We start from the raw sequence: 14,339 nt of genomic DNA on the forward strand, positions 1-14,339 counted from the left end.
GAGCTCGTTATCTTGATTTCCCATCTCTTCGTCCAGCAAAAACAAAAATATCGTAGAAAACCAACTGTTACTGAAACTTGCACAGACACAAAAAATAAAACCTTACATTTTGTCTAAAAACATTAAATTGAGAGCCAAGCCACAAATTTTAGACAGCACACACTACACTCTGCAAAACTCTGTGGGTGTACACACGTGTAAACAAGTTTGCACAATGTCTCCTTTGTGCCTGTGATCTTAAAAAAAAAATAAAGAAAAACAACCCTTAAATGTAGGAAGAACAATGTATCACTTGCTAACCTATTCCATTAAATATATTTATGTCTCTTCTAGAACACTGACAAATTTTTCCAGTAAACTGTCTGAATTTTAGTGAGGCAAGAAGAAAAAGTAAAAGAAATAGGGGTTTTGATTTTTTTCAAATTAAAAATAATAATATGGGGGGGTGGGATGTAAATACAGGCAATAAAAATTGTAAAAACTCAGGATTACATTAAGATATTTCTGCTTTTTTTGGACTTCCATACAGAAAGACAATCTGTTGGGATTAGTGCTATCTTGATTATTAAACATCAGGATGAACACGTATCATCTCAGCTCTAGAAAAGAACAGTTGATATGCACTGCATCCAGTACAGACTATGAACTGAAAGGTTTCTGTAGTATGGACAACTTCATTAGCTGTGGACTGTTTTCTTTACTTCTTTATGGCCACAGAAGCTGTGTGGTAATTTAGTCTCTCTCTATTTAGCAGTTGAGACAAAAGACTTGAGCCAGCGCTATGTAACCTACCCACCTGAACAGTATCAGTAATAGAATCATAATCTCCCAGCAGTCCAGGGGCCAGAGGTGTCTTATTTTAGATTTATGAGTGTTTTCAGGAAGCTAAAGAATGAGGAGAAAATTGCAGCAACTCCTTTGTGCAGGTGGAGGGAGCAGTATGCGCTCATGCCTTGTGCAAGCTGCAGCAGTGCACCCGGTGGAGGCAGGTCTGGGCTCTCCCACTCTCTCTCCTGGCTCAGAAACCTTTCCATTCCTTTAGTAGGTACATCAGGGTCAGCACTTTCTTCATTTTCTGCCTATTTTAACCAAAAGTGGCTTTCCCCCCTCTCTTTGAGTAGAGTCAAGTCTCACTTTCAGTGCCATCAAATGCTTGCCTCGGGTTTCTCCCTGACTTCCCCAGACACTCAACTTTGGCATCAGAAAAGCTGCTGTGGAGGGTACCTCGTGCTGCAGTGGGGCAGAGCTTCAAGGCTTTGCATTTCTAGTGTTGGAATTCTCTGTCACCTGGAAACAGGTCGCTTTGCTAGGAAGTTCATTCGAATTTGAAAAGGCCCCTTCAGGGACCGGTCGGGTGACATTCCTGCGGGCATTGTTTAAGAGCGATCTGTTGTGGTTTCTGGTGCAGGGTCTGTTGTTGGGTGGGGTTGGCTCTGCAACTCTGCTGCTTTCAGACGCGTTTGGGGTCCTGGCTGAAGCAAGGATTAGGGGAGCCATGGTAACACAACACTGAGGCGTGTACGGGGAATGCACACTGCCTTGGCAGGAAGCTGGAAAACCTTCCCAAAACAGCTGCCCGAAGGAGTGAATAGTAGTTTCCTCTGCCAAGGAGCGAACTGTTTAGGAATTTCATGGTATTACTGTCTATCAGGACTTGTTCTTTTATTTTTAAGTACCTATTGTTGTATCTGTTGTGGTGTTCTGCTCTCTCTTGCTCTCAGATTCTGCTCTTTGGTAAGCAGCACAGTGCAGTGCAATGTACTTGGCTCTAGAAGTGGCAAATTACACCAGGACAGCCTGTCAGTGGCTCGAATTTCTCCAAATTTAACCCCCTTTGCTCTCCTTCTCTGTGTGCTTTGATAGATCTGAAAGGTCAGGGTTATTGGAGTATTATTGGTTGGCCTTTTCTACTATTCACAGTGAAATGGTTTGGTGCAGTGATGTAAATTATTGCACTTAAACTTATATTACACAAAGAGATTTAATCTAAAATTTGTATTTGTTATTTGCTTCGGTTTGGGGGTTTGAAACTTGAGTTTCATGGCTGCTTCTCTTTAGAAAGTTTGTTCTTTTTTAAGGTTAAGTGATTTCTATAACAAGTTTTACTAATCCATGTTTATCCTGGTTATATGTTAAATCATGAAGGTATTTTTTTCATTTTAAGAATTAACAATTGTCAAATGTCAATGGTATGATACACTTGGTTTGGATAATATATGTATTAGTTGGGGGGGTTGTTAAATAGTTGTTAGATTATGGGCAGTGCGGAAGCTAATCCAAGCAACTGAATCTGTTCTATACATGTTAAAGTCCTAATCTAAATGCTTGATAATTTAGCTTACAGACTGTATGGTTTTCCTGAATTTTGCTAGTTTTGGCTAAACTAGAACACTCCACAGTGGCATGTTCATGGTATTTCTGACTGAGGATCTTAAAGATAGAATTAGGTAGATTTAGGTTCCTACATTCCAGTCTAAGTGTAATTTAGGATTTTCATTCTTTTATAACTTTTGTGTGTGTATCTTTTCTTGTCTTTTTTTTTCAGGTGAAAGGCCTTTCAAGTGTCCCTTTGAAGGATGTGGCAGGTCATTCACAACATCTAATATTAGAAAGGTTCACATCAGGACACATACAGGCGAAAGGCCTTACTACTGTACAGAGCCAGGATGTGGGAGAGCTTTTGCCAGTGCAACTAATTATAAGAATCATGTGAGAATACACACAGGTATATGAGTGATTTATTGTATTTTGAGGTGGAATCTGCTTGGGAGAGGCTGTGTCATTCTCCTTGTGAACAATGTTTTGGTGTGTTGTAATTGGGTATAGTCATGTTTATATGACTTGGCTTGGTACTTCTGTTTGGGCCTCTTCTCCCCTCAGCTGAGGATACTTAAGTAGTTAGATTTCCCACCTTGCTGTCAAGGCAGAAGAATTTTGGTTTGGATACAAAGTCTTTTAAACTGGACATTGGGCTGAATCCTTATTATGATTCTGGGGCTTGCCTCCCTTGTGAGCTGTTTCTTAAATAAATACCAGTAAAGGACAAGTCTGAGCTTAACTTTGGCTCACTTCTATGAGTCACCCTTTCATCCCAGCTGTATTTTCCTTGCTGCTGGAACTGTGGTCAAAATTTCCTTTTTTGTAGACTGGATGTGAAAATACTTATCCAACTTGATTTTTAGGGTTAGTGAGCACAAATAATAAGCACAAATTTGAAGATTCTAAAATCTAAAAGCCAGTGATAGCCATATCAGCTTGGTAGCATTATCTATTTTATAGAAAAACAGACAAACTTCATAGAGGGGCATTTTGTATCTCAGTTTATATTTTTAGTTTACGTGGTAATTTGGACACTTGTTTCATTGATTTTAAAATGAAAGGTGCTTCTAGATGAAACTATAATTGTCTATACACATGCTTCCTGTGGATTTCCTCAGAGCTTTAAAGACTCAAAAATGATACTAGCTAATCAACATGTCAGATCATCAAGGAAAACTATGGGGCTTCCAGTAATAAAGAACAAAATTCTCAGTACAACGACAAACTGAAATTGCAGCTTTCAGCCGGTATCATTCTGCCTTCATCAGAAGGATATTTTAGATGGAGTGGTAGGGAGGAAAATGGGCCCAACTTGTACTGGCAGTAGCTCTTAAAAAAAGACAGTTAGAGGTTGCATTGATAAACTTTGTGAGGTTGAGCTTCTCTGCTGCCTTTGAAGTCAAAGGATGGTAATGAAGGTTTGTCCCTAAATATCATTTGCTGGCAGTTTTTCCTGTGCATCCTGAATCAAGTTCTCTTTATTCCTTTTGTTTTCCCGTGCAGGGGAGAAGCCTTATGTCTGTACAGTTCCTGGCTGTGATAAACGTTTCACAGAGTATTCCAGTTTATACAAACATCATGTTGTACATACTCATTCCAAACCATACAACTGCAATCACTGCGGGAAGACCTACAAGCAGATCTCTACCCTTGCTATGCACAAACGGACAGCACACAACGACACAGAGCCCATTGAGGAAGAACAAGAGGCTTTCTTTGAGCCACCTCCAGGTTAGAATTGCAGCCTTTGAGTCTCTTGTTGTTAAAAAAAAAATGGGCTGGATGGTATTTTTCTGGGAGATTTTGATAGCCAAGGAAATTAAAGCATAGATAAAAAGCTAAAGTACTTAATAAAGATATCTTAATTTCTCTGTAAGACTTCTTAGGGTGGTAGGCAACTTGAGAACAGAAATTGCAGGAGTAATTGGCCAGATAATAAACTCATTTATAGCACTCACAGGGTTAAGGAAGAAATTTGAGTTTCAGTCTCAGCAAACCTGCTAAAAATATGAATGTGGGGAAGGGACCAGAGGGAATCTAAGCCCATTACAACCTGCTGGATTTTTATTAGGGATTTTTCAAAGAATGTATATATAACACCATGGCTGGTGACAATCTTTTGTGTGGGAATAAAGGCTCTTGCCTTGAGAAAAAACATCTGGTTTTGCAGCACAGTGATATGGGCTGGGATTTGCTGTGGCTTAGAGCAGTTTCTGTAAACTGTCCTGGAGGCAGAGATGAAAAGGAGCTGCTGTGGTGCAGTACTCCGCAGAGTATACTGTTCATGGTGTCATGAGTATTGAATCCTGTGAATATATGGATCAGACTGAAGGAAATACTGTGATAGGACAAACACCACTTGTCAAATTGTGATTTTTAGATGTTCCTGAAGATCAGAAATATCCACACAAACTGTTTTGGTTAGAAAAGTTGTTTTGCTACACGTTTGTGGGAAACTGCACTGAATGCCTCAAGCGGACTTGCTATATCCTAATTCCTTCCTTTAAAGGAATGATAAGATTCATTTGCTGAGGTTAAACATTTATCAAGATAATGAGCTTACTTATATCTTCACACAAAGGCATTGCTGTGTTCTTCCGTATGTTTGTTAATTAATAACTCTCTAAAAAAAATTTCCAGTTGTGTTTGTATGGAGTCCCTTGCATGGAGAGGTTAACATTTAATGAATAAATTAGAAATGTTTGTCACACTTTAGTATCTGCTTATAAACTAAATGTGTAGCTTCTTTATATGTAGTATTTTTGTGCCTTTAAACTCATTGCTAGAAGATTATGCCTCGTGTTCCCAAAATAGGATTTTCTGACTTGCTTCTGGTATCTTTCCTTCTTTTATTTTTCTCATCTTTCCACTAAATTTTTTTGTTGGAGTGTTTAAAACCTTCAAACTAGACTGGGGCTTAATCCTTGTAATTTGGTCTCCTGGGAGCATTTAGAGTATATAAAATATCCTCTTGCCTTCTTTCTATCAAACAGGTCAAGGTGAAGACGTGCTCAAAGGCTCCCAGATCACCTACGTGACAGGTGTAGAGGGAGAAGATGTCATTTCTGCCCAGGTCGCTACAGTTACTCAGTCAGGATTAGGCCAACAAGTAGCACTAATATCCCAGGATGGCACCCAACACGTAAGTAACCAGTGCTCAAGGGCTGACAAAACCATGCTGAGAATTGAGGCACAGGTTTGCAGATTCTCCATTGGCTCTCTGAAATCACTTAGGAGTCTTGATAAATGTGGGTTTCTTAAGGAAAGAAGCTTCTTTGGAGTTGCATCAGGATATGTTTAGGGTTGTGCCTCCTGTGGAATGCCTGAGTGAAACCACATATTTTGACACATGTAGCTGTATTAATACAAAGTTAGAAGCTTGGGCTCTCCATGTTCTCTTTGTCTCTCTGCAAAGGGCTGTTTTAACAACTGTTATATATACAGCCTGTTTCTGAGGTTTCTCACAATTCCCAGATTATGCTGTTAATATCTGACGGGCATATTCATTGTCTTGTCTGCACACACTTTGGGGGGCTGAGGGTGGGAAGTCTTTTCAGTCCAGGTGCTTCCTTTACAAGCAGTTTGGCTGGTAGTGTGCAGTTCTTACCATTTCTAACATAAACTAAATGATAAGTTTTGATACTATTTTCCACTTGAACATTACTATGGCTGTCTTTTTTTTTAAGGCTTTTCATGGATACATATTTTTAAGGATTTTATATGAAATTTCTTTAGAAGGGGATTTCAGTACAACTGTCTTGATTCACTATGGCAATATCTTGAAGGCTTATGGGAAAAAGTTTCTATCTTAACTGGCAGGACAGCTGAAATACCAGAAACATATGAAAGATATATTCTGAATTCAGACTGAAATGAAATATCCAAGGGGCCTGCTATACTGGCAGCTCTGGATATTGCAGGAATACTAAGTAACTGGTATTTTTACCCTCTAAAGTGAAGGCCTGCAGAAGCCTTGACATAGAATTCTTACATTTAAATTATCTTTCAGCTTGACTTCAGTTGTGGGATTTATTACCTTGTAAATCAGACATCAAATTGTATATCTGATGCCCTAATACATTTATACTGGAGACATCAGTAATTTATATCATTAATTTGTTATGGATTGTTTATTTGTGGTTTAAATTCTAAGCCCTCATAGGCCTGTTTACTATTTCCATCAAGATCAAAGTATGTCGGGTGGTACGCCTTGAATCCCACTGACCTCTGTGTAAGACACATGCATAGATAATCTGTTATGCTGTTATTTGGGATGCACTCTGACTAACATGGAGTTGTAGACTCTGGGATTGGGTATGCAACCTCTTTCTTACTACTGAGAGCCATATTCTTTTCTGTAGACAGATAAGTGTATCTGAAAGGTCATGAACTGTTAGAGCCCAGCCAGTGAGGCACATGGACCAAGGGCTCTGACATGAGCAGCAATCAAACCCTTCTTTGCCTCAGGAGCTGCTCTGTGTTGCAGGTGAACATATCCCAGGCAGACATGCAGGCCATCGGCAATACCATCACCATGGTGACACAAGATGGCACCACCATCACAGTCCCTGCCCACGACGCCGTCATCTCCTCTGCGGGAACACATTCCGTGGCCATGGTCACTGCAGAGGGCACCGAGGGACAGCAGGTGAGACACTGTCCTGCACACTTGTGTCACGGCCCTTTAGGAGCGGGTATCAAACGGCCACCTGAGCCATCACACTTCTGTCATTGATGGAGATTAATCTCAGCAAAGCATTTTCCAGCACCTGGCCAACACATTCCCCTCATAAGTGCCTGATGTGTTCTAGTCCAGTGCTATACATCAGCAGATGGCAGAATGTTTTAAAAACAACTGAGCACCAAGAAAAATTTCTGAGGTACCAGTCCAATAATTTCATTTAGGTGTATGTAAAATAAGATCTAGAAATGCCAAGCATTTTCCCCGAAGTCACGTGGTAAATGAGTGGCATAACTAAGACTAGAATCCAGTATGAACTGTAATTTCAGTGGTTAATATTATGGGACTGTAATTTATTTGGCAGATGGGAAACATTTGTGTAAGCATATATCTCTGGGTTGGATTTTAATATACAGATAAAACAGCTAACTTTTTAGTCCAAATATGATGATATAATCTCTAAGTTAAAATGCATTCTGCTGTTCTAAAATTGCACCACATGCAAATGAAGATAGTTATTAATCCCTGTGTAGATAATCACAGGTCTTAGGTGCATTTATTGAATTGCTGCAGTCCTGAGGATATTTATATTTTAAGAGCTAGTTGGTAACTTAGAGAACACAGTTACGGCAATTTTCTTTTGCACAGTACAGTTATGCTCATGAGCGATCCCAGCTTTGACTGTAACTGTGAAGGCAGTGGTGGTGTGAGGTCAGGAGCAGGAAGAGATGTGTCATGCAGATGATTCTCTCCCTTTGTCCTGAAGGTCGCTATTGTGGCCCAAGACCTAGCAGCATTCCATAGTGCCTCCTCAGAAATGGGACACCAGCAGCACGGACACCATCTAGTGACTACAGAAACTAGACCTGTTACATTGTTGGCTACATCCAATGGGACACAAATTGCAGTACAGGTAAGATGGGGATAAATGGTTTTTTGGAATGTTTCTTACTTCTAGAGCTAGGGCTCCTAGCCAGGTAACAAAATGATTTGAATAAGCTTGGTTTCCCTGGAAAAAAAAATAGCCCACAACCATATGATCTCATATTTAAAATAATTTATAGGATTAGGAAGAGGAATAAGCAGCATCTGATTTTCCAAATCTACTTGTGGAACTCCCAAAAAAGGGGAAGGCTGGGGGAGGGCCAAATGAGTTGTTCACGGAGTCACAGGTTTTCAGTGAAAAAGTGCTTTTGTTCATCCTTCAGCTTTACATATAGAGCTGACACATATTAAGCCAAACTCTCAAGGATAAATTGCTATGAACTTAAAAAAATTAGCAAATTTGTTATTTCAGCCTTGAAATGCTAATAGCAAAGTAGTGCAAACAGTTATATAGAAAGATTAATAATCAGAAATCTCTGGAAGTAGTGACCTTCTGTTATGTGCCAAACCAGCACAGTACAAGCAGTCTCTGTAAACAGTTCCTCACATTGTTCAAACACTGTCAGGAAAAGGTAGTTTCTAGGTATGAAAGACCTCTTTAGAGCTCAGGTTGAAAGGAATAGTATTAATATCCTCGAGCAGAAACAAGAGATTGTTATTTTACCCTTTGTTAAATGGAAAATAGCAAGTCAGATGCTGCTTGAAAGAGCAATGAAAGTCGAGAAGTTCTGAAGTCCTCTCTTTTGAGCTAAGTTGGCAGTAATCAAAACTGCCTGTAAGAGAAACCATGTCAGAAGGCAACTGTTTGCATGAGAGCAAGAAAAAAAGTAACTTGCACCCTCAGCAGTGGTCCTTTGAATGAAAGGAAAACAGACACTCTCTGCACAAGCCCCTCTTCTGTTACCAGCAGTGCAGCGTTTGGTTAAGTCTCTTCACATTAATTAAACTTAAAATACACAACTAGAAGAGAGACAATTCAAAATGAAAATACTATTGATTATTCCTGAGGGTTTGATTGGCTTTTCTTTTGTACTTTGATCCTAATAAATGAATCCATTTGGTTTCTAAATACAGGTAAAGCCAGTAGCCTGATAGTCCGATTGAAGCCCTAACAAGGTGAAAACAGAGGTCTTGACTTGAGTGGCTGCAGAATGTGATATGCAGTGACTGTAAAAATAACAAGTGGTACTTAGAACTGTTCCATTAGCTCAGACAATCTGGTTTTACCTTTCACACTCTCATACGTGTTTCTCCTGAGCCAATAGCTAACGGCCAGCTTTATATTTTTTTGTGAGGTTGAGGTTGTCTTCAGTGTTCCCATTAACATATTATAAAACTCCATGGATTCCTTCCCAAAATTGTGTCAAAAGAGCTGACTTTCTGTTAGAATGTTAAGAAAAATGAAGACGTTTGTTTGCTCTACCAGTGATAAAATGTAAGGCAACAGCCACTGTGATTTCTGCAAGCCTTGTCTGAGCTTTGTAATATCTGCCAAGTTGAAATATGACCTACTTTGTGGGTCATGAAGTGTGTTTATCATGCAGCAGTTCTTTGCAGCAAATGTATTTGGTAGTTACATAGAAACTCAGCTTAATCTCCTATCAGCAGCTATCTTAATTGTCATGCTGATTAGATAGCTGCTGGTATGTATTACCCACGAGAGGTGTGACAATACTGATCGCACTTATTTGGGCTGAAGTACTGTTTGATATCTAGATCTTTGCTTTCAGATCTTTTTTGATGCATTTATTATCCAAGTGTAACATTTTGGATTTATTTCTGTTTCAATGCATTTGTTTCAGCTTGGAGAACAACAGTCTCTGGAAGAAGCCATTAGAATAGCCTCCAGAATACAACAGGGGGAAACACCAGGGATTGATGATTAACTTCTAAAACTGCTACCAGAACAATAGAGTGAAAGGTATTTTATTTTCAACCAACAAAGGTCCATGCCAGCAACAGCCCATAAAAACTTTGAAGTCCCCTACTCACTGATACTGTGTACACATTTTATGCAAGAGTGAAGAACATTTTCTAAGTTTTGTGTACATAACCCTTGGAATGGACTGACATCATCTACTTCCAACTGTTGTATTCAGGAATATGGAATTAGGATTACATAGTAAACTTCCTTGTTCTCTTTTCATCAGATTTCAGACTGGTCTACAAGCAAGTAAAAATAGAAGTATTGGAATTAATTTTTACTGTCATGTACAAATAATGAAGGCATTACTGAAGATTTCAGCTGTTTAAATAACCATTTCAGGAACCCTTACAAGTAATAAGGCAACAAAGCCTTTTTAAATTGCATTCCATCAATGGAAAAGTCTTGGATTTTGAGCCTACTACTGTAAATCTTCGTATTTTGATTTGTTTCATACAGATTTGAATACTCTTTAGATTATCTACCCCATCTCATTCATTGTAAATACAGACTGTTAATGCTGGAAGTGCTAATTATATTATCTTTAAATTGGATTATGTACAAAGAACTGGTTGTTCAATATTAAAGAAAGTAAATCTAATGATTTTGTTTCTTTACATATTTTACTTAAGATGTTACTCTCAAATTATTATGCAATAAAATATAGCAAGATTGTATTGTTTAGATAGGATGATATTGTTGTGTGACGTATTGTTTTACTTCTTACTGAGACTGAAGTTCAAATTATTTATTTACGGCCTTGTATAAATTTTTCCAAAGTTTATTTATCATAAACTTAATTTTTTGACATTAATTTTGATCGTAATCCACTATAGTGTATTAAGCAAATACTGGTAATAGTTATTTCAGACATTCTAAAACACTACAAGGGTGATTTTCACTAGAAGGTGAAGTTACCCATTTTCAAGAGAACTATTTTCAAATGGTGCATTTGCAGCAAAAGTACAAGTACTAACAGTCTATTTTCAACAGTTCTGAGTGCCTGCTGCTACCATTCAGTACCTAGGATGTGCTGATAATCAGTGCTTTTGAAAATCAGGACACAAGTTACTAGAAAAAAGGGATTAATGATGATGTAAGTACAATGCTCCTCTCCAATTACCATTCTGTAAAGGAGAAAATCCATTGTAGATATGTCTAACACATACAGCAAAATGTAACTTTCAATTTTTTATATGAAGAAGTGTTTTTACTCGTCTTGTTAGCAAACTGGTTAAGCAAGTTAAAATTTTTTGGCTTCCTGTAAGATTCAGTGCTTATTTTAGATTAGTGTCAAGAGCACTTCTGAAACTGAAGTCTCACCTTTTGCCTTCTCAAGGGAAGGACTGGACATCCTCTGGACAAAAAGTTTATTAAGGAATCCCAAGTATTGTGAGGGCACATCCTACATGAAAAAATAAAGTCCATAACTAAGTCCCTTGAGGTATTTGACCTCAGAAAGGCCAAGTTTGAATAGAATGAGCCGGTTTATTGTGAATTACTGTATCAGTGTGGGTTGCAGCCTTTTATGTTTTCTGCACGGAGGCCAACTGTAAAGTGCAGTGAGAGAATACAGTATTGTGGGATAGATGGGCACAAAGCAAAGGCTATTTTCTGCATAAATTACAAAGTAAAACTTGGAAACATTTAGGTTGTCTGTAACTTTTGTATAGGATTGAGGTTGCTTGCTCACTTAGGTGCCAGTTTTCCTGAAATGTTGTAAATCTTGATATCCCATGGAGATAAATGTACTATGCAAGGAGGATTAATTGCCTGTCAACTAGATCAGTTTCTTAGTACTTCTCACCTTTTAGAAATTAAAGTTGTATCATTTGACATGAATGTTCAAGGTTTTTTTTTTTTTTTTTCTTAAATTTCATTACTAATAGTTTCTGGAAACAGTGGCTGGAACAGTGGCTTTGACTTAGCAAAGAAATAACTTCAGCTCTTACTTCTTCTCATTTCCCAGGACATTTTCTGACCACTGTACAAATGTGAGTATTCTTTCTCTTTCATACAAGTTGGTTTGCTGCAAGGTGTTCATTCTCAACCAGCTCAGTCAGGAAAACTGTAGTATTTTTAAAATTCTTTCTGTGACTGTTACTTTACCAGTTACTCTTGCAAAACTCCCAAGTCAAAGGTAGTGCTTCCGTGTTTTGCTAGCTACCTCTACAAAGGAAAACTTACTGAATAAATAAGGTAGAGTGACTTAGACTGCTCAGTGTGCAAAGAGAAGCTGAGGTGATTATGTGTGTCTTAGCTGCAAGGCCTGCCTTATCTTCGGCGTGGAGAGACCTTGGTGATATTCCCCTCCTGCTTCCATTCAGCCAGGAGTGGAAGGAGCAACGTGTTTTGGTAAGCTGATGCTGCATGTTGGTATTGGAAGGTCTTGTAAGGGAGTTTAGACAGGACAAAACTGGGTTAGATAGATAGGAAAACTGGCAAAAAGCCTATCAGGAGGAGGAAGCAAAGAATATGACAGGACTGTGTGTCTGGCAGTAGACATCTCTATACTTCACCCACAGTTTTGCCCCTCTCTTGAAAGTTGTCTCAAAGGGAATGCTTCGGCACACTAGAAAGAAGTAACTTGTAAAAGATGAGCCCTGTAAAATAAGTCAACTCAGTGTATCACTGCCTCTTACAGACTGACTTCCCCCATTTCCAGTCACAATTTTTCTGTTGTATTTGAATTCCAGGCTTATACAATTCTCCCCATAAAAGAATAAACCTAAAGTCTCTCCAGACCTCGCAGTCAACTTTTCCCTTTTAAGTATTTCTCCCGTTTTTCCCTGTGGTGGGCTTTGCTTTACTGTAGTGCTCCTCCTGATAGTAAAAGACGGGATTATTTTCGGTGCTCCAGGCTGATGACCTATCGTGCCAGACACACTGCTAAAGGGCTAATAGTTTTCAGAAGAGTAAATCCTGCTGTAAAGAGCCCTCGTCCCTGCTGTCCCTGGTGCTGTGATTAAGCCCAGCTCAGCTGACCGATACCGCAGATCCTGGGTGTGAGACGGGCACGTGGTGTCTGCCCAGCACACAAAGGACGGCGCTCACGGACCTGATAAACAATGGCTGAGCTGGGAAGGCCGCTCCTCCTCAACTTTGCTCTAGTTCCTGACCCTCCTAACCCCTCAAATACGGGATTTGTCTGACTGGCTGCGCTGGTTTCTGTGAGGATTGTGCTGTAGCAGAGAAATCCCTCTGCATTGCTGCGCTCTTCCCAGTGCACTCAAAGGAGCCCTCCCCAGGGACAGGAAGCCATTTAATCGGTATTTAGCCACAGGGAAAGATGGTGTGGACTAAGGGTGTGATCCAAAGTGTTTCTGATTCTGGCAACTCCAGCTCTACAGCTGCTGAGATTTGTCAGAGGCTACACCTTAAGCTGACCAAGATGCAGAAGTGCCCTCTAACAGGGCACTCTTAAGTTTGTCATTGAATGGAAACAAATTTTCTGTAAAATTTTCTGTTTAATTTTCAAACAGCACAGGTGAAATTGCACTAATACTTGGGTGGCATGAAAACTGATTTTCTTGAGCAGTAAGGTGTTAAGAGACCGAAAATGACACGTAACTTGTGTCCTGTTCAGCTATTAATTTACAGTTGTTCGAAGCTTTAAAAAATGTATTTATTCAGCATGCATCATTTTGTCTTGATAGAAATTGAATGAAATTGCCTTGTCTTTGCAGATGTGTAAAATCAAACTCCAGCCCCTTGTTTCTAATAAGGTACTCCTGGTTTTTTTATTTGTAAAGCATATATTTGAACACCATTTTCCCAAAAGTATCCTGTGCTCTATTGATAAAAACCTTCTAAAGCATAGACACCTATGACAACAAAACAAAAAGCCAAGAGCCATTTCAGTTCTTTTGTTGTAGATAGTAAACTGCACTCAAGCCGAAGCACAGAAGCAAGTGTTTTTCCTTGTTGTCTTATGTGTATTGTAAAATATCCCATCAGTTTGGCATTCCTTTGATTCTATTTTTCATTCTGCTGGTGAAGTTCACTTGCCAAAGGAAAATCTAACAATCTCATTAGGCCATCACCATTAGCACTAAGTGGTTAACACCTTACACTATCAGGAAAAGGGTGATACCAGACTTTTTAACTGAGGGTTATATTCAAAGCAGACTTTAATTATCCCAATCAACATACAAGCTTACATCAATTATCCCAATAAACATAGAAGGCTATATCAACAAGTGAGCACTTGGTCCTACACAGTCTGTGTATTTATCTCTGCTGGAAATGTGACCCCCTTAAATCCAATCCATCTCAGGTTCTGAAACAATAAGAGATTTTCTTTGGGTTATTACTGTTCTGTTTAATTATCTGCAGCATTTTGCTCAAAGGAATGACAAACTATTTACACTTTCAGGGCACAAGTAATGGTGTGGAACTTTTCCTATAACAAAAAAGTATGTTGTTGTCAAAACCCTGTCTTTTGTTTAAATCTGTCATCAGCCTTTAGGTTGATTGGCTGCTGCTTTTTACTTATTTTTCAAGAGACTTTTAGACTCTCCATCATGTTAC

At 39.0% G+C, this 14,339-nt stretch overlaps 1 protein-coding gene across 5 annotated transcripts in view; it reads left to right on the forward strand.

The window, feature by feature from the left end:
* ZNF143 (zinc finger protein 143) overlaps positions 1-11,658 on the forward strand; it is a 38,316-nt gene extending 26,658 nt beyond the window's left edge. For 4 of the 5 annotated variants that reach the window (XM_032111401.1, XM_032111405.1, XM_032111402.1 and 1 more), the window contains 6 exons: positions 2,546-2,725; positions 3,823-4,050; positions 5,313-5,461; positions 6,806-6,967; positions 7,767-7,913; positions 9,688-11,651. In XM_032111401.1, coding sequence (XP_031967292.1) covers positions 2,546-2,725; positions 3,823-4,050; positions 5,313-5,461; positions 6,806-6,967; positions 7,767-7,913; positions 9,688-9,771 — 950 coding nt within the window. In that variant the 3' untranslated portion in view covers positions 9,772-11,651. Of the gene's footprint in view, positions 1-2,545; positions 2,726-3,822; positions 4,051-5,312; positions 5,462-6,805; positions 6,968-7,766; positions 7,914-9,687 lie in introns of all 5 variants that reach the window. The other variant, XM_032111404.1, reaches the window with a different exon arrangement.
* Positions 11,659-14,339: the final 2,681 nt, after the last annotated feature.

The sequence above is a fragment of the Corvus moneduloides genome, chromosome 6 (genome assembly GCF_009650955.1).
Source record: "Corvus moneduloides isolate bCorMon1 chromosome 6, bCorMon1.pri, whole genome shotgun sequence".
NCBI classification, from domain to species: Eukaryota; Metazoa; Chordata; class Aves; order Passeriformes; family Corvidae; genus Corvus; species Corvus moneduloides.